The 19,228-nt window shown below is 42.2% G+C and overlaps 1 protein-coding gene across 8 annotated transcripts in view; it reads right to left on the bottom strand.

The window, feature by feature from the left end:
- Positions 1-19,228, bottom strand: part of DACH2 (dachshund family transcription factor 2) — an 845,689-nt gene that overhangs the window by 86,797 nt on the left and 739,664 nt on the right. The window contains exon 8 of one of the 8 annotated variants that reach the window (XM_033945573.1): positions 12,933-13,004. The exons of the other annotated variants lie outside the window; for them this stretch is intronic. Within the exon in view, the coding sequence (XP_033801464.1) occupies positions 12,933-13,004 (72 nt within the window). The remainder of the gene's footprint in view (positions 1-12,932; positions 13,005-19,228) is intronic. 8 annotated transcript variants of the gene reach the window in all.

Here is a 19,228-nt window from a genome sequence, read left to right as displayed (position 1 = left end):
TGCTGACCCATCACACACAACCACCATCCCTGTCCACTTCTCCCTATATCGCCCTTCAAAACCCAAAGTACCCTCGCTCACACCCCACACCCCACATTCTCACCTAATACGGCTCCCAAATCCTCCACCCCCCCGCAAACCCACCAAACCCGGCTCAAAAAAACCTAGAACACTAAAAAAAACTGGCCTACTCCCACTATGCCCCAGCCAACCACCCAAACCACCAGAACCTACTAGGCTTTTACCTAAACATTCGATCCATGAGGAACAAAGCCATTCTAATCAGAGACTGGCTGACGGATACCAACCCCGACTTCATCCTACTCACCGAAACCTGGCTACTATCAGACAAGGATATTATAATCAAAGATTGCCTACCCGCAGGATACAAGATCCTCTCCCTGGCCAGAACTCGGGGAAGAGGAGGAGGCCTAGCAATAATCTTCAGAGATCAGCTTAATTGTACGGCACTCAACACCAAATCCTCTCCCAACGCAGAAATATTAGCCATCTCACTCACCTCTAAATCCCTTGCCTCCTCGCTAACTATCACTCTATTCTACATCCCACCCCAAAAATGGTCCCTAGCCAAAGAGGACCTTGCTGACTCCTTATTAACTAATTATCTAACAAGTCCTTACAACCTTCTATGCGGAGACATCAACATCCACCTTGAGCAAGCGGACCAACCAGAAGTTGCCGACTTCTGGTCACTCACCTCCCAACTAGGCTTCTTCAAACCCCCCCCAACCAAAACTCACCAAAAGGGCCATCAGCTAGACCTGGTCACATTCTCCTCCAACGAGCCGACCGACCCAAAAATATACTGGAAACAAGCCAACTGGACAGACTCCCTATGGTCTGACCACAGACTATGCGACTTTTCCTTGGGCTGCCAACAAAAACATTCAAGAAACAACAAAACAAGAAACATCACAACCCACACCACTAGAGGAAAGATAGACCCAGAGGAATTCTGGTCTCGCTATGACACCCACATAAAACAAGACGAAGAAATAGATCAACTCATGTCCGCCTGGATCATTGACAGCACTAACATTTTAAATGAAATAGCCCCTTCAAAAACCCGCCACATCAGAACCACAAATCAGGAGGGATGGTTCGACACAGAGCTGTTACTATTAAAGAGGGACCTCAGAAAGTCAGAAAGACTATGGATAAAGTCAGGAACCCAGGAACTCAGAACTGCCTGGAGACTCAAACTAAAAACCTACAAAAACCTTACCAAGGAAAAACGGAAAAAATTCTACTCACACTTAATTGGAAACATCACATCCAACAGCAGCAACCTCTTCAAACTCGTCAATAACCTTTACAACATTGAAACACTCACTAACAACCAGGAAGACTCAACACTAACCGCCAACACCCTAGCGGATTTCTTCAACTCCAAGATCCTAAAACTACCCACCAAGACCAATCCACTGGAGCTCTTTCCCATCCTCCCTGACATCGACATAGCTAAACCAGACCAAGGGTCTAGATCCGACCTAAACTGGAACCAATTTACCACAATCGACTGGAAAACCTTCAACAAATATTATAACAAATACACCAAATCCTTCTGCAAACTAGATACTTGCCCCCCAAATGTGATGAAAACGGCTCCGATCTACTTCAAAGCAAACATGCTACTATGGGTCAACTCCCTACTATCCGCAGGAAACTTCCCTCCAGAACAAGGACATATCTTAATAACCCCAATCATAAAAAGCATAAAGGACTCTTCCAACGCACCTTCCAATTACAGACCAATAGCTAACATACCACTATTCACCAAAATCGCGGAAGGGGCAGTAAAAGCAGAACTCTCCGCATACCTGGAAAAATTCAATATCCTAAGCGACAATCAATCGGGCTTCCGCACGGACCACAGCACAGAGACCATCATCGCCTCCTTACTAGACCACCTGCACATACTCTTCAGTCGGGGCTCCAGCGCCCTGATCTTACAATTTGATCTAAGCAGTGCGTTTGACCTAGTTGACCACACTATTCTCCTGGAATGCCTGGCCCACATTGGAATCTCAGACCGGGTACTCAGCTGGTTCCAAGGGTTCCTATGAAACAGATCCTACAGGGTACACAAAAATGACAACTTCTCCTACAGCTGGGTGAACTCCTGCGGTGTACCACAAGGTTCCCCCTTATCCCCCACCCTGTTCAATATCTACCTCGCCTCCCTCAGTAACCTCCTTCACAAACTTAAGCTCAAATTCTTCATCTATGCAGATGACATCACAATTGTCATCCCTCTAACCAGTCTATCCCAGGATCTTCTCAACTACATAACTAGCATACTCAGCCAGATAGAACTCTGGATGCTCTCCTTCAAACTAAAGCTCAACCCAGACAAAACAAAATTCTTTCTAGCCACCCCCAAAGACAAAATCAAAGACACCACAATCCAGGTGAAAGGATTGGTTTTCCCACTCGAACAAACATTAAAAATACTAGGAGTCACGCTTGACAAACATCTATCCCTAGAAAATCACACCGACCTCATTGTCAAGAAAGGCCTTTCAGCACTCTGGAAACTCCGTACCATAAAGAAATACTTCGATGACACTGCATTTCGACTATTAGTTCAATCCTCTATCCTCAGCATACTGGATTATTGCAATATCATTTACCTAAGCTCCACAAAGAAAATCACCAGAAGACTAAAACTGATTCAAAACACAGCTGTCCGCCTCATTTTCGGCCTGAACAAATGGGAACACATCACCCCCTTCTACCACCAACTGCACTGGCTACCCTTCGAATCCCGAGTCCTCTTCAAGTTCGCCTGCATCTGTTACAAGACAGTATTTGGTCTCTCACCAAAATACCTCTCCCCACATTTCAATATGTATTGCACCAACAAGAAATCCCGCAGAATCCAGTTGTTTACCTTCCCCTCCATAAAATCATGCCAGCTCAAAAGATTCATCGACAAAACCTTCGCCTTCCAGGCGGCCAAGCTGAACCCTTGGCTAGCCCAAATGATGCTAGAGGCCCCGACCTACCTAGACTTCAGAAAACTTCTCAAAACACACCTCTTCCGCGAACAAGACCCTTAGTCCTTACTCCCCGCATACACTCCACCCCCCCCACCCCCACCTCCCTCTCCCCCCCCTCTTCTGGTTTCCCACTCCCTCCATTTTATCTTCTAACCCAACTATGATAAACCTGTGCCTCCTTCCGCGCTACCTGCAATTCCGATAAAATTTTTGTAAATCCGGGTTCAGACCGGATCCTAATGTAACGAATGTAAACCGCCTAGAACTCTTTGGGTATGGCGGGATATAAGAACCTAATAATAATAATAATAATATATATTATACAAATTACAAATTATAAAATCAATTAGCAAAGACAAATAGACCAATACATTGAAATTTTGGAAAACAAGATATACCCAAACAGATTGTTAGACATTTATAATCAAATTAACATCTATTAGACGTACACAAAGAATAAAATTATAAAGATAAATAATGATACACTTAAAGATACTAACTGAATGTAAAGTGAAACTAGAAAGCAGAAGGCAAAAAAGAAGGCTAGGTGAATGTAATGCAGAAAGAAATCTGGTGAAAAAAGAAATAGGAGACTCTGCATAACATGGGTTAAATATGCCTACCTCAATGGTAGTGCATAATTTTGGCGTGGATTCATGGTGTTCAGCATTTTTAGTGAACGCCCCTAGCTATTCCTTCAAAACCACTCCTTCAGAATTGAGCGCTATAAAATTTGCATATGGATCCAAATCCAAATTGTTGCCAATTAAAATCAATGATTGTTAGTACTCAATTATTGGTGCTAATTACCTCATTAGCCAGTTTAGATGCCCACGCATCTCAGAATAGTGCACCATTTTATATACCATTGATAGAATCTGCGGATGGGCAGAGTGGATGGGTCATTTTGACTTTATCTGCCGTCATGCTTCTATATTTCCATGTTTCTATGGATAATACCATCAAGAAACTTGTACTTCCAATGGTGACTCAAGAGCCTCTAGGGAGAAGTTATCTAAAATTTTCCTTAACTGATAATGATTAATTCCTGAGAAATTATGCCTCAGGTCATGAATTCCATTTGATACAAATACCTGAAATGCGAACGGTCCTAAAGAGTGACTTACTACCACAGAAGTGGGAAAGGACGAGAAAAAGGCCAACTTGCTCAAACTAAAATGGTACACAACCAAGCAGAGGTAACCCACAAGCAAACAAATTACAAGCTGAAAATGCAAGGGAACTATGGCAGTAAAGTGAGAGGCAGAGACAAATTTGTACAGAAGGCAAAAGACAGAAATTTCGACAGCAATGGTGGCATTCAATATAAGAAAACTTGAAGTATGGCAGAACATTGGTCATGGAAACACGGGAGAGGCAGCAAGACTGAGATACCTGAAAATAAGATCAAGGACCTAGAAAAGCACTTGACCCCCCCCCCCCCCTTGAAGGCTTTTGGAGAACAAATGACAGAAGACCTAGAAGAGTTCCTCAAACTTGGCTGCCTAGGGAATTGAAGAAAAATGAGTACGTAGGTCTTCTGACTGTAACAAGATATAGATATATATAGGGCCTCAAGAGAGGGTTTGGATGCCTACATATAAACATTGCAAAGATTTTAAATTTCACACATAAGACTGAAATTATGCAAGCAGTGCACACAAATTGGATTGTCTAAGTTAGCCTTTTTCTCTATTTATCCCTAGCAATCTCTGCCATTTCTCCTTCCTTTCAGTTAGCATGCCCAGACAGAAACATTGAAGCAGAAAACGAAGGCAGATAAAGATCATATGGCCTATCCAATCTGCTCATCCATAACATCTGTTATCACTCCATCTCCTTTAGAGATCCTATGTCACAAGCTTTCTTGAATTTACATTGTTCTTCTCTACCACTTCCACTGGATTCCCATCAACTCAGGATGCCTCCCCTCAAGGTATACCTACAGTGCTATATGTTGTTCAATAGTGCTACTTCATTAGAACAACTGTCTTCCCTCTCTTTCTGGGTCTCATGATGTGCCCAGTCCTAACCCGAATCTCAATACATAAGGTCTCAATACATATGTCTCAATACATAAGATATTAGGCCATGATTGATATCTAGCCCATCATGTGAACAGTGAGCCTTGTTTTTCAGATCTTGCTTAAAAGCAATAATAATTTATTCATGGATATTACTCCTCTATGAAAAACTGTTTACTACTTTATACTTTATTTATTTATTTTTTTGCAGAGATAATGTTCATCTAATATGAGATAGCTTAGGAACCAATAACAACAATATTATTATGCACTCAGGCCCAGAGTTATTAACAGATAATAAATCATTAAAGTTTTACTGTTTATAACTTGCTTCTACATTATTTGCCTTAACTCAGTGATGTTAAGACAAATTTCAAAAGGTTGTTACATGATTATAATCTTTTTCATGCACCCTTTTTTAGGCTTTATTAGACTGAGGGGCTCTTTTACTGATATTAATGCAGACTTTAATGTACACTAAGGCCTAGATTCTGTATAGGATGCCCGGTCTTAGAAGCCGACGGGCATCCTATACAGAATCGCGCCTAAGCCCGCCTAAATAGAACCCGACTCTCTACCGACTTCCATGTTACAGATGCCGGGTAGAGAATCGAGTTGAAGTAGATGTGGTCGCTGAGCTTATCGCAGCAAGGAATCTCCCTACCACGATAAGTTTAACCACCATGGCCATGGCCGCTCATTCCCCTGAATGATCGCCGGCAGGAGGGATGCCCAATCCCTCCTTCCAGAAACACCCCCATCCCCCCTTAGATCACAGCAGGAGGGATGTCCAATCCATCCTGCCGGAATCCTCCCACCCCTCCATAGATTATGTTGGAGCCCCACCCTTCTCACCCAGACCACCCCCCTAACCTTTTCTGAAGGCCGGATAGATGGGTCTGTCCGGACAGATGGGTCCGTTCATCTGTCCCACCTCCATCTGAATGAGGCAGACCTGCCCCTTCCCAGCACATTGTGGAATGCACCAAGGAGGGGCCTAAGGCCTGATTGGCCCAGGGGCCTAAAGCCCCACTCATAGGAGGGGCCATAGGCACCTGGGCCAACTGGAACCTTAGGTTGGTTTGTGCCTACGGCCCCTCCCATGGGCAAGGCCTTAAGCACATGGGCCAACCGGAATCTCAGGGCCTCCTGCCACGATCTACGGGGATGGGGGTTCCAGCAGAAGGAATTGGGCATCCCTCCTGCTGGCGATTGTGCGTGTGTGTGTGTGGGGGAGGTTCTGGCAGGAAGGATTGGGCATTCCTCCTGCTGGTGATTGTTCGGGAGCGGGGGTTGACGGCCAAAGTTATCACGACAGGGAGATCCCTTGCTGTGATAAACTCAGCGGTCATATCTACTTACAATGTAGGCCAGCATTTTGCTGGCCTACATTGTAGGCATCTTCCATGGCCTAAGAAGACACATATAGCTGCCTAGATCCACCTAAGGCTACTTCCGGGACAAACCATGCCCACCCTTAGGCGAGCTTAGGCGGGCTTGCAAGCCTCCAATGTAGGCAGCCTGCCTCGGAAGCTTTTTTAAAAAAAAACAAAAACGTGCGTCCTAATTGGCTGGTTAGTCAGTGGTAGGACACCTACCGCCTACAATTGGGACGTTTTTATAGATTCTGGGCCTAACTGTCAACACAGGCCTATGCTAATAACTACAGCCAGTGAGGTAAAATTCCTGAGCTAACTGCTTAGAGTGGGGTTGGGTAGGGGGTATGGGCAAAAATCAGACATGGACTAGACATTACAGTTAGTGAATGGTAAATAGTGTGTGGCAATTCTGATTATGCTACATATACTTTAAACTGTGTGGGTGGGTTTCTACCCAGTTCTTGGGACACAGTCAGATTTTCAGAACATTCGCTGTTTTTCAAGAGAGTCATAGTGTTTGCGCTTCTATAATATTCCACTGGTACCATCTCGAACTGTAAGTTTTCTGTGTAGTTTTTGAATGCTTCATTATATGGTTTTGAAATTATATTTGTTTAAACTTTATTAGTCCCTTTTATAAATTTTATCCTTGTCATTTACAGTATTTCAATAGATTGTTTCTATTGAATCTGCGTACCTTGTTTCAGCATATTTAGGTATGTGGTGAGTTTTTCTTTTTTTAGTGTTACAATGCAGTTTTCCCTCTTTGGGTTAGTCTATTCCATTTACGCTTTCTTTATGATAATGGCATGACGGTGTCTCTTCCTGGTATACATTACTCTTATGAGTGGGTTTCACTTACATTTTTTCACTTTCATTTGAAATAGACTATTCATTTTGGGGTCCTTTTACTAAGGTGCAGTAGCTGATTTATCGCACGCTCATGCACTAAATGCTAATGCACCCATTATAGTCTATGGATGCATTAGCGTTTAGCTAATATTTAGTGCATGCTAAATCAGTTAGCGCACGCTAAATCAGCTACCGTACCTTAGTAAAAGGACTCCTTTGTTTGATGCCCTCTTTTTATTTAGAATTATGATCTTGATACTCATGTCACTATTTTCTTAGTGTTGCTCTATCTAGATCTTGTGGCACTTGTTCTTTTATTTTTGGTTTTATTCTTTTTGTTTAAAATTATGCGCACTTTGTTTTTGAATGCTTTTTATCACTATATATGTTGTAAATATATTGTTTTATTGATACAAGAATTATTTTAAAATGTGCTTATATATGTTTTTATGTAGTATTTTGTCCCCTGAAGAAGACAATTTTATTGTTGAAACTTGGATCCTTGTTGGGACTTACATAAAAAAAGTTTCTCCTTTTGGACTGATTTGACATCTCACTTGCCATCTTTTTGTGCATGCAGAGCACTGACAAGGACATATTTATGTAAAAAGACCTGCATACACTTGCCTCCCACAAGTACAAATCTATACCACACATATTTATTGCCTATATCCTGTCCCAAGAGCTGTATTGAGAACTACTGCTAAAAAAAACCAATAGGATCAGATGAAAAATCTGATACAAAAGTTTCTTTGTATTTGAAACTCTGTAAAGCGCAGCAGTGAGATTATTATATTCTGCTAGGCAATTTGAAAGGTTTTCACTATTGATCATCAAAACTCATTGGCTGTCAATATAAGTGCATATACCCCCCCCCCCTTTTTACAAAATCATAGTGCAATTTTTAGCACCAATTGCAGAGGTAACAGCTCCAATGCATATAGGGATGTTATAAGCATCGGAGCTCTTATTGCTGCGGCCTGCGCTGAAAAACACACTAGGGGGCTCATAATAAAAAAATAAATAAGTCTAAAAACCCACCTAAATCAGTACTTGGACGATCTAAAAGACAAGTCATCCTAGTGCCGATAACTGAAAGGGGTTTTAGACGTACCTAAAAACGACTTAGGCCTTGTCAGTGCTGCTGTACAACCAGAGCTAAAAGGGGCATTTTAGGAGGAGTGGTGAGGGTGGGATTTGGGCGGGACGTGGGCTGATCTAAACTTAGTCGTACTGCAAATATAATTGAAACTTTAACGAGGGTGCCTGGACTGAAGTTGTACGTTGTGATTTAGGCCATGGAAAAACAGGTCTAAGTGGCAAAAAGGTATCCAAAGTGACCAGATAAGCACTGCAAACACAAAGTACAGACCCACACACACTGCCCCAGTGATCACTGACCCCCCCCACAACACCATAAAAATTGTAATAAAAACACACGTCTGCCTCCAGAACATCAGCACCTGGCAGCCTGGCATAGGAAAGCCTAGTAGAGCTGCACAGAGGTGGCTTAAGTGGGCTTGGGGTGGATTACAGTATTTTCACTTATATAACGCGCATGCGTGTATAACACACATACGCGTATAGCGCGTGGGTCCAAAGCATGTCTGTAAAAAATTTTTATATAGCACGCATACGCGTATACCGCACATGCTGCTATAACCTCCTCCCACTCCCGCTTACTCTTCTGGCCTGCGAACCGGCCTCCTCCCCCCCGCAAAACATCTCTTACCCGATTGGGCACCGGCACCGGCACCAATGCACAGGACGTGCCAGTGCCAGTGCTCAAAGATCCTCCCTCGTTGTGCTGGGCTGGGCTGGGCTGTGCGGTGCAGGGAGATCCTCCTTCTTCCCTGTGCCGGGCTGGACTGGGCTTTGAGCATTTGCGCATGCTCAAAGCCTTCTGGTCTCAATCTCGGAGAGAGCGAGATCAGAAGGCTTTGAGCATGCGCAAATGCTCAAAGCCCAGTCCAGCCCGGCACAGGGAAGAAGGAGGATCTCCCTGCACCGCACAGCCCAGCCCAGCCCAGCCCAACGAGGGAGGCTCTTCGGGCACTGGCACTGGCACGTCCTGTGCATTGGTGCTGGTGCCAGTGCCCAATCGGATAAGAGATGTTTTGCGGTGCTGGGGGGGTTGTAGGATCGCGGGGAAGGGGGGGTGACACGAGCGGGGGGGAGGATGCCGGTTCACAGGGGGGATGCCGGATCGGAATGAAAAAAAAAAGTTGTAAAACGCGCTCACACCTATAACGCGCACGATTATGCACGGTTTGTAAAAATTGTGTATAACGCACGCGTTATATGCGTGAAAATACGGTAGTGAACCATGGAGAGGAGGACCCTGGCCCATAAGCCACTCTAATCACTGCATTCATGGTGAAACATGTGCACCCCTCAAAACCCTTTTGTACTGCCATATAAGGTAATGACGGAATAAAAATTACTAATGTAATGTAATATAAGTGGCACCTGCAGCCATAAGGACTATTGGGGTGGTAGGCAGGTGGGTATAGTAAGTTCTGGGGGTGTTTTGGGGGCTCACCATGACCTATAAGGAAGTTATGTTGAGATGTTTATGTTCACCCTTTTTGTGAAGTTCACAGCAGTGCCCTGTAAGGTACCTCACTACTCTGGTGCAATGTTTGGGTGTCCAGTCCATCACTTTGATGACCTCGTCCACGTCCAAAAGGTCTTGTTCTGGGCGTTTTTGATTTGGATTAATTTTTGGACGAGAATGGGGTATAACAATAGATGACTTAGCGGTCTGGACGATTAAACGGCTGATCATCCAACTAGATTATTTTCTGGGGGGGGAGGGAATATTTTGGATGTATTTTTCAGGAATGGCCATTTTCCTTAGCCAACTTTGGGTGACTAGCGACTTAGGACTTAGACAGACTTAAGATGTTTCTTTTGATTATGCCCCTCCAAGGTTTTTTAAAAGGGGAGGATAATTTTAAAAGTATGTACAGTAGTGTTTAAGATTGCACTTACTTATGGCTTTAAAATGAATAAAGAAATAAAATAAAAAAAAGATTTTATATGGCTAAGTTACAAAAAAACATAGAAACATAGAAGATGACGGCAGAAAAGGGCTACAGCCCATCAAATCTGCCCACTCTGCTTACCCACCTCCTGTCTATGCCCTAATGACCCAATTTCCTTGTCTTGACCCTCGTAGGGATCTCACATGGGTATCCCATTTATTCTTAAAGTCTGGCACGCTGTCTGCCTCGATCACCTGCACTGAAAGCTTGTTCCAATGATCAACCACTCTCTCTGTGAAGAAATACTTTCTGGTGTTGCCATGAAATTTTCCGCCCCTGAGTTTGAGCGGGTGCCCTCTTGTGGCCGAGGATCCCTCGAGAAAGAAAATATCATCTTCCACTTCGACACGTCCCGTGAGGTACTTAAATGTTTCAATCATGTCTCCCCTGTCTTCCTGTTGCTATTAAAACAATCTACTCACTATTTACTGTTTAGAGACTTAAAATTGGTTATTTCAAAAATTTGTATTACAATAAGAAGTTTGAATTGTATTTGATTTTTATATTCTGCATCTTCCCTATGTATGCCTAAGCTCTTTTAGGAGTCCTTTTACTAAAGTGTGCTAACCGAGTTAGCGCATACTAACAATTAGCATGCACTAATTGCTGGGAAGTCCCATTTATACCTATGGGCTTTTTAGCATTTGGTGTACCCTAAATCGATTACCATACCATAGAAAAAAAAGACCCCCAATACTTGTTAACCGCACTGAACTAATTTAGGCATATGTGGAATACAAGCATTGCATTGGTATTGGTATTAACAAATATTTTCATATTACATCATAGGGCTCCTTTTACAAAGGCGCACTAATGGTTTTAGTGCGTGCTTAGCACGCGCTAGCCGCTGCCGCCTCCTTTTAAGCAGGCAATAATTTTTCAGCTAGCGCGCGCTAAAAATGCTAGCACACCTTAGTAAAAAGAGCCCATAGGCTACATAAATGCTAGCTATCTCAAAATACCAGAAAACCTAAAAAAACAAACAAACCTGGGAAACCCTATAAAGAGTCAGAGAATCTGAAAGTAGATGAGGAACAGAAAACCCATCTAATCTGCCCAATGTACTTTCTACTGCAATATATTAGAGACACTAGTTGATCTTTGGCTTCTTGTTTATCTATTTGCAGTTAGGGATTTGTATTTAGCATTTGTTTGCTTGAACTCTGTTATTGGTTTTGTTTTCATCATTTCCACTGGGGGTTGAACCATGTATCCACCACTGTGATGAACAATTTTCTGTTATTCTTGAGTCTACCCCTTTTGAGATTCATATTATAGTGCTGGTATTCAAGACATGCCAAGGAAGGAGACTTGACTGGTCCCAGCTCGTCATGTAATATGGGATGTTGAAATAAACACCCTAAGAGAAAAAGGGAAAGAGTATCTTGCTCTTTCTGTGTTGAACTTCAGATGCCTTTTTACTTCACCTTTGCAGAGTCCCATATGTTCTCTCATTAATTGCATTGACAGTGTCCTTTCTATCACACTAACCTTTCCTCTGGCTTCTGTCTATTGAGCAAACTGTTTTTGCATGCCAAGGTATAGCAATCACACTGAATTTCTATTGGAAAAAAATGTTTGTTCCTTGTGCATTTTTAATATTTCAGAAAAATCGAATGGTTCTATTAATATAACCCCCCCCCCCCCTTTCTTTCCTGCCTTATAGAAAATACATGTGGAGGGCCATTTTATGTAGAATGTTGAGAGGAGCATTGAAATGTCCAAGTCAGGATGTTTGCAATTCCCCTGGTATTTTGCATAAGGCTCTGACAAGTGGAGTCTTTTTTTTAAATATTGCAGTGACATGCAGGAGTGTAGGTGTATCTGTTAGCATTTTTAGATGGAAGAACAATTTTTAAAAAACTACATGTTGAAAAAAATAGTATTCTGCTTGTTCCAGCTTTCCATTTCTACAACTTCTTAAAATTGCTATTCCCTACATCATCAAATCCCTTTCCACAACCCCCTCAATAAAATCATACCTCTGAACCCCTCCCAGCATCATGAAGAGCCATTCCCCTTATAGCAACTAAAGTCTTCCATAACCAGGACTTTATGAAAAGCCATCCTTCCTTTTCCAAACCTCCCAGCATCGTGAAGAGCCACCCTCAAACCCCAGTGCAAACTTCTGACACAGGCAGCCCCCTGAAGAAGATCCCTACTCCTTATTGGGATCTTCTTGGTCTTGAGGGAGGGGGGTAAGAGAGATCACCAATCATTCCTATCTCTTCTAGCATCAGGTTTGTAATGGTTTCACTGGTTTCATACTAATTATACATCTTTCTGTACACCCTAATATTTTTTTCTGGCTCTGGACACTACCTTGTTGCAGTGCTCTTGACACTTTAGCTCATCAGATGTGATCACCCCAAGATCTTTTTTATTTGGTATTGCTCCCTTGGATTTATGCTTCTGAAAAACATGACTCTATTCTACACTGATGTCAAGACTGCTTAATTTCATGGTCCACTGAGAATTTTGCATTAGTTTTTACATGAAAATCTGGGTTGATACTAAAAGGCAGGTTTGCCAAAGTAAAACTTGGGCCTCCTAGTTTGAAAATATAATTGTGAGCATAAATTGCTTCAAAGTAAATATCTGACTGACCTTCAACAGCAAAGTTACAGAAAAATTGTTTCTCCAGTATATCTTGAGTTAGAAAACGACACATGGCATCTACTGTAAATACAAAATGAAAGAAACCTTTCAGTAAATCAAATGTTTTATAAGAGTATCATTCATTCATCTTCACTTTCCATACATATATTCCTGGCATTTCTTTATTATATGCTAATACACACATAATTTGTTTATGGCTTGAGTTATGAGAAAATCCAACTTCCACTTATAAATATAAAAGGATGTTAATTATAGCCCCATCCAATGATGCTCTGTACAGATGTTAGGCAGTATTTGTGGAAAACCAAGAAGAAATGATTTCATAGAGGAACATTCACATGCTGCATAAATATTTATTAGAAAAATAGATTTTGGCATAGCTAGGAAAATTGTGCAGTGCCATAGCACTGGAAAGTTGAGTTATATCATTAGGATTTCTGATTTTAAAGGTTTTAACTGATAAACACAGATAAAACATCCCTGACGGGGGGGGGGGGGAACCCCAAACTTAAAATAGGTGTTCTTTGTATTAACACAGGAAAACTATACTTCCTCTATTGTCTCTTACTCCTTCCCTTTCTTATCTTGTATCTCCACTTACCCCCCCTCTTCCCCCCCCCCCCCCACTTTATAAAGCTACACTAGTGTTTTTAGCGCTGGCTACCATGGTAACCACTCAGACGCTCATAGAATTCCTATGAGCGTCCGAGCTATTACCGCCATGGCTGATGCTAAAAATACTAGTGTGGCTTTGTAAAGGAGAGGGTTAATTTTTATGCTTTTTCCATGCAGATGACTTCTAAGTGACACACTAAAGATATAAAGAGGAATAAGCTATATAATCTTACTAGCAAAGGCTAAAAAATATATAGAGTATAATCAGAAAACAGGCTCATTGCATTAGCAATTATATCAATAGAGAATGAACAAGATTCAAATAGTGGAGAAAAAGACCTAAGATATCTTAAGAACATAAGCAGTGCCTCTGCTGGGTCAGACCAGAGGTCCATCGTGCCCAGCAATTCGCTCATGCGGCAGCCCATCAGGTCCAGGACCTGTATAGTAATCCTCTATCTATACCCTTCTATCCCCTTTTCCTTCAGGAAATTATCTAATCCGTTCTTGAACCCCAAAACCATACTCTGGTCCTATCACACCCTCTGGAAGGCAATTCCAAGTGTCCATCACCCTTTGGGTGAATAAGAACTTCCTAGCACTGGTTCTGAATCTGTCCCCTCTCAATTTTTCCGAATGCCCTCTCGTTCTTGTAGTTTTCGAAAGAATGAAGAATCTGTCCCTCTCCACTTTCTCTATGCCCTTCATGATCTTGTAAGTCTCTATCATATCTCCTCTAAGTCTCCTCTTTTCTAGGGAAAAGAGCCCCAGTTTCTCTAATCTTTCAGCATATGAAAGGTTTTCCATACCTTTTATCAATCGTGTCGCTCTTTTCTGAACCCTCTCGAGTATTGCCATATCCTTCTTAAGGTACGGTGACCAGTATTGGACGCAGTATTCCAGATGCGGGCGCACCATTGCCCAATACAACAGCAGGAAAACTTCTTTCATTCTGGTTGTAATACCTTTCTTGATAGTACCCAGCATTCTATGTGCACTGTGCCGACGGCTTCATTGTGTTATCCACTATTACCCCCAAGTCTTTTTCTTGGGTACTTTCACTCATTACCAGCCCTCCCATCATATAGCTGTACTTTGGGTTTCTGTTTCCAACATGCAAGACTTTACATTTCTCTACATTAAACTTTATTTGCCATCTCGTCGCCCACTCTTCTAGTTTGTTCAGGTCCCTTAGTAAATCTTCACAGTCCTTTTAGTCCCAACTCCACTAAATAGTTTAGTGTCGTCTGCAAATTTTATTACTTCGCACTTCGTCCCTGTTTCTAGATCATTTATAAATTCATTGAACAGCAGCGGTCCGAGTACCGATCCCTGTGGAACACCACTTGTGATCCTCCTCCAGTCCGAGTAGTGGCCCTTCACTCCCACCCTTTGCTTTCTACCCGCCAACCAATTTTTGATCCATCTATGTACGTCTCCTTCCACCCCATAGTTCTTCAATTTCCGTAGTAGGCGTTCATGGGGTACCTTGTCAAAGGCTTTTTGGAAATCTAAGTATACGATGTCTATGGGGTCCCCTTTGTCCATTGTTTGTAATTCCTTCGAAGAAGTGCTATAAGTTAGTTAGGCACCATCTTCCCTTGCAGAAGCCATGTTGGCTTGTTTTCATCAGTTTATTCCTTTCTAGATGCTCATCGATGCTGTTTTATCAGCGCTTCCTCCATCTTCCCCGGAACCGAAGTCAGACTCACCGGTCTGTAGTTCCCGGGTCACCTCTCGATCCTTTTTTAAAGATGGGCGTAACATTAGCTATCTTCCAATCCTCCAGGATCACGCCTGTTTTCAGGGATAGGTTACAAACCTGCTGTAGTAGTTCTTGCTTCAACAAGTCTCAACTTCATGAGACTGAATATATTTTCTATATAGGGGCTTCTCCAGTCATTGGTCATAAAAACTCCATTTTATGTATATCACTCTATTACAGTATTCTAAAAATGGAAAAAAAAGCAAAAATATGGGCTCCTTTTACTAAGCTGCGTTAGGGCATTAACACACGGAATAGCGCGTGCTACAATGCCACGCGTGCTAGAAGCTAACGCCAGCATTGAGCTGGCATTAGTTCTAGCCATGTAGCGTGGGGTTAGGGCGTGCTAATCTGCTGCGTGCGCTAAAAACGCTAGCGCACCTTAGTAAAAGGAGCCCTCTGTCTTTAGACACAATCCCATATCATTCACAATTCACAACCATAACAGTTGAAAAAAAAGCAAAGTGCCGCTGTATCCTTTATCTTGCAATAACAAAAATAAGCCCAAGAGCAGCCCTGTTTCACCTCCAGCTTTATCAAGGGCCGCAACATTCATTCTCCATCAGCAGTCATCGCCAAACACAAGCAGTTTTGTTTAGGAGGACAAAAAAGGCAGCCCTAAATTAAACAGCTCAACTGTATGGATAGTGGCTGAATATTGACACGATCTGTTTAGCAACTGATATTTAAAAAGGAATTATCTAGAGAAGCAGCAGCCTTAGTCATGATAATTCCTCTAGTCACACTCTGCTTGAAAATTCGGTGGCACTACATGGATAATGCCGCTGAATATCCTCGCAGATAGCCTTGGCAGATTTGAGATAGCACCGGGACAATTCATGAGCAGAGCAAGGATTGAGCATCACGTTATCCAGACAGCAGCAATTTTGACCCCACTGTCTGGATACGCAGGAGTTTCGTCAGCCGTAAACCTGAAGTCATTATGCCATTGTATAGATCCATGGTGAGACCACACCTGGAGTACTGTGTGCAATTCTGGAGGCCGCATTACCGCAAGGATGTGCTGAGACTGGAATCAGTCCAGAGAATGGCCACCAGGATGGTCTCAGGACTCAAGGATCTCCCATACGAGGAGCGGCTAGGGAAGTTACAGCTCTACTCACTCGAGGAACGTAGAGAGAGAGGAGATATGATCGAGACATTCAAGTTACTCACGGGCCGCATCGAGGTGGAAGAAGATATCTTCTTTTTCAAGGATCCAGCGGCAACAAGAGGGCATCCGTGGAAAATCAGGGGCGGGAAACTGCACGGTGACACTAGGAAGTTCTTCTTCACTGAAAGGGTGGTTGATCGATGAAATAGTCTTCCACTTCAGGTTATTGAGGCCAGCAGCGTGCCAGATTTTAAGGCCAAATGGGATAGACATGTGGGATCTATCCGCAAAGATAGATAGGGAGGGTCATTGGGGTGGGCAGACTTGATGGGCCATGGCCCTTATCTGCTGTCTATTTCTATGTTTCTATGTTTCTGTTTCTATGGATAAAAGATAGGACAGAAAAACCATCATCCTAACTTTATCCAGAGAGTTATCAGGAAATAGATAAAATAAACAAACAAACAAAAAAAACTCACTGACCACAGAGACTAAATGCTGATCCCATAGTTGTTAGTGGCAAGTATATTCAGGCCCTGATTCTATAAACAGTGCTTACCAGCTAGTTGCCACTTGGTGCAGTTGTCAATCAACTGCTAAGCACCATTTCTAGAATCACGCCTAGTTGAGTTAGGTGCCACTTGGCGTGATTCTACAAATGGCCAAACTTGTACAGCCAATATGATTACAGTGAGGTAAGATTGATCTGTGGTAGAGAATGACACGGGGATACATTTTTTTCCCATCCCATCCCGGCAAGTTCTTTTCATGTCCCTGCCCCATTCCTGCAAGCTCTGTCCTCATCTGCACAAACCTCAAACATTTAAAAATCGTAAGTGTTCAAGGCTTGTGCGGTTAAGACAGCTTACAGGAATAGGGTAGGGAGAGGGACAGCGACAAAATTCATGGAGAAGAGACAGGGAAATTGAGTTCCTGCAGGGAAGGGGAAAAAATTATCCCCATGTAATTCTCTAGTGCTGATATATTAGGCCCCATACTCCGCCTCTAACTATGCCTACTTTTTGAGTAGGCACAAGTAGGTGTGGGTAGGCACCTCAGTGTAGCCACCTATATAGTGCCTACTGAGTTACCATATACAGTATACTCAAATATAGGATGAGATTAATGGGGATCTTGTCCTATATTCAGGTCATCATCCAGGACCACCTGACACCCTCCCGGACTTGCTGCAGGCTTGCTGTTAGACCGGGACAGGAGGGATCCCTCCAATCTCCTGTCCCGGCTTATATTAACAATTTTTTACCCCCCCTCCCTTGCGTACCTTTTCCCTGGTGGCCCAGCAGTGTGTCCCGCTCCTGCCGATCTCACAGAAAGCAGCCAGCGGCGCATCCGGGCTGGCACCCAGGAGCGAGCTTTTTGAGCTTCCGCTCAGCCCTGCGCCGCTCCCTGAAAGGCTGCCGCTGATTCAATGACTCCTATTACAGAGCTTTTCCTTAGTAAGTGAGCAGCTCGCAGAAGAAGGTTTGTGGAACGAGAGCTACCAGCTGACTTCAGTGACCTGCCTTTTCTCACCACCCCATGTTCATTGTACTCTAGACTTCGTGAGACATCAGTAAGCAATACTTCTTACTGTATGTGCTGCTTTCTTCTCTGCTAGTTTTTCTCTGTATTCGATACTACATACAACCCTAAATGTTGAAGTTTTAAAAGGCATTTATATTAAAACATGGACCCCCACAAATCTGTTTGCCTAGGGTCAAAGGGCTAATCTTGTCATGACTTCAAGTAGGTATGGATGGTAACCATTAGTTCTGTCTTAAGTAGTTGATTTTAACAACCAAATATGCACTGCAGTATATCTGAATATTAAAAACGCCTTTTAAATGTAATATTATAGGAAAGCTAATGATCACAGCAGACTATTAAGAGGATCAAAAAGGCCCCTGAAATGTAAATATTTCAGCACATAAAACAGTTAAATTTAAATTAATTATTTTAATATAGCAACATATTTGTATTAAGGTGCACATTTTTAACTAATATCACTTTGATGGTTTTATGCTGGTATGATATTTTTTCTTCTTCTGAGATATTGTCAGACAATCTAAGCTAAAGGATTCATGGATTCATTTGTATCCTTTGGATGAATTAATATAATCCTTCCCATTAAGATTATGGTTAATAGAATTACTTTGTTATGGGTTTTTTTTTCTAAGAAAATAGTCATCAAGTTGTTGCTTGATAGGTCAGAAGATAAACAATCCTTTGATGCTTATCAAAAGAGACTAATGGAGATTTTATCTAACACCAAATATAAAAGAAAAAAAACAAAAACATGCAATGTTTTCATATGCTTTGATCTTGAAAAAACAGCTGTAAATAGCCCCGATTCACCAGTAATTCTCTAAGCTACCAAAGGATGTCTCTGTAGATTTTTATTAAGAGTGAGGGGGTAGCCATGGCTGTTAGAAGAACAAGGATCCTTTAGAAATAGATTTGAAAACAACAACAATGTATCAACACACACCAAATACAGGGTACTTTGACAGTTTATTGAGAAATCATGGAAGCTTAAACTAATTTGATGCAGTTCATTAGCAATCATTATCTTGAAGGATACATTCAGAGGGAAAAACAGAGATCACTAAACTATTTTTTAATGAGAAAATACAGTTTCATGGCCTGAGCTGTTTAAAAAAAGCAACATATTGAGAAGGAAAATTACATGACGCTAAATATATCATGCAAAACAAATTAGTTTCAATAATTCATTCAGATCAAAGCATTTCTTTATAATAAGCAAGGCCCATCCCATACATACCAATCACT

This window comes from Geotrypetes seraphini, chromosome 5, assembly GCF_902459505.1.
Source record: "Geotrypetes seraphini chromosome 5, aGeoSer1.1, whole genome shotgun sequence".
Classification (NCBI taxonomy): Eukaryota; Metazoa; Chordata; class Amphibia; order Gymnophiona; family Dermophiidae; genus Geotrypetes; species Geotrypetes seraphini.
The sequence above is the reverse complement of the archived record's forward strand: the minus strand, read 5'-3'. Positions and strand labels throughout refer to the sequence as shown.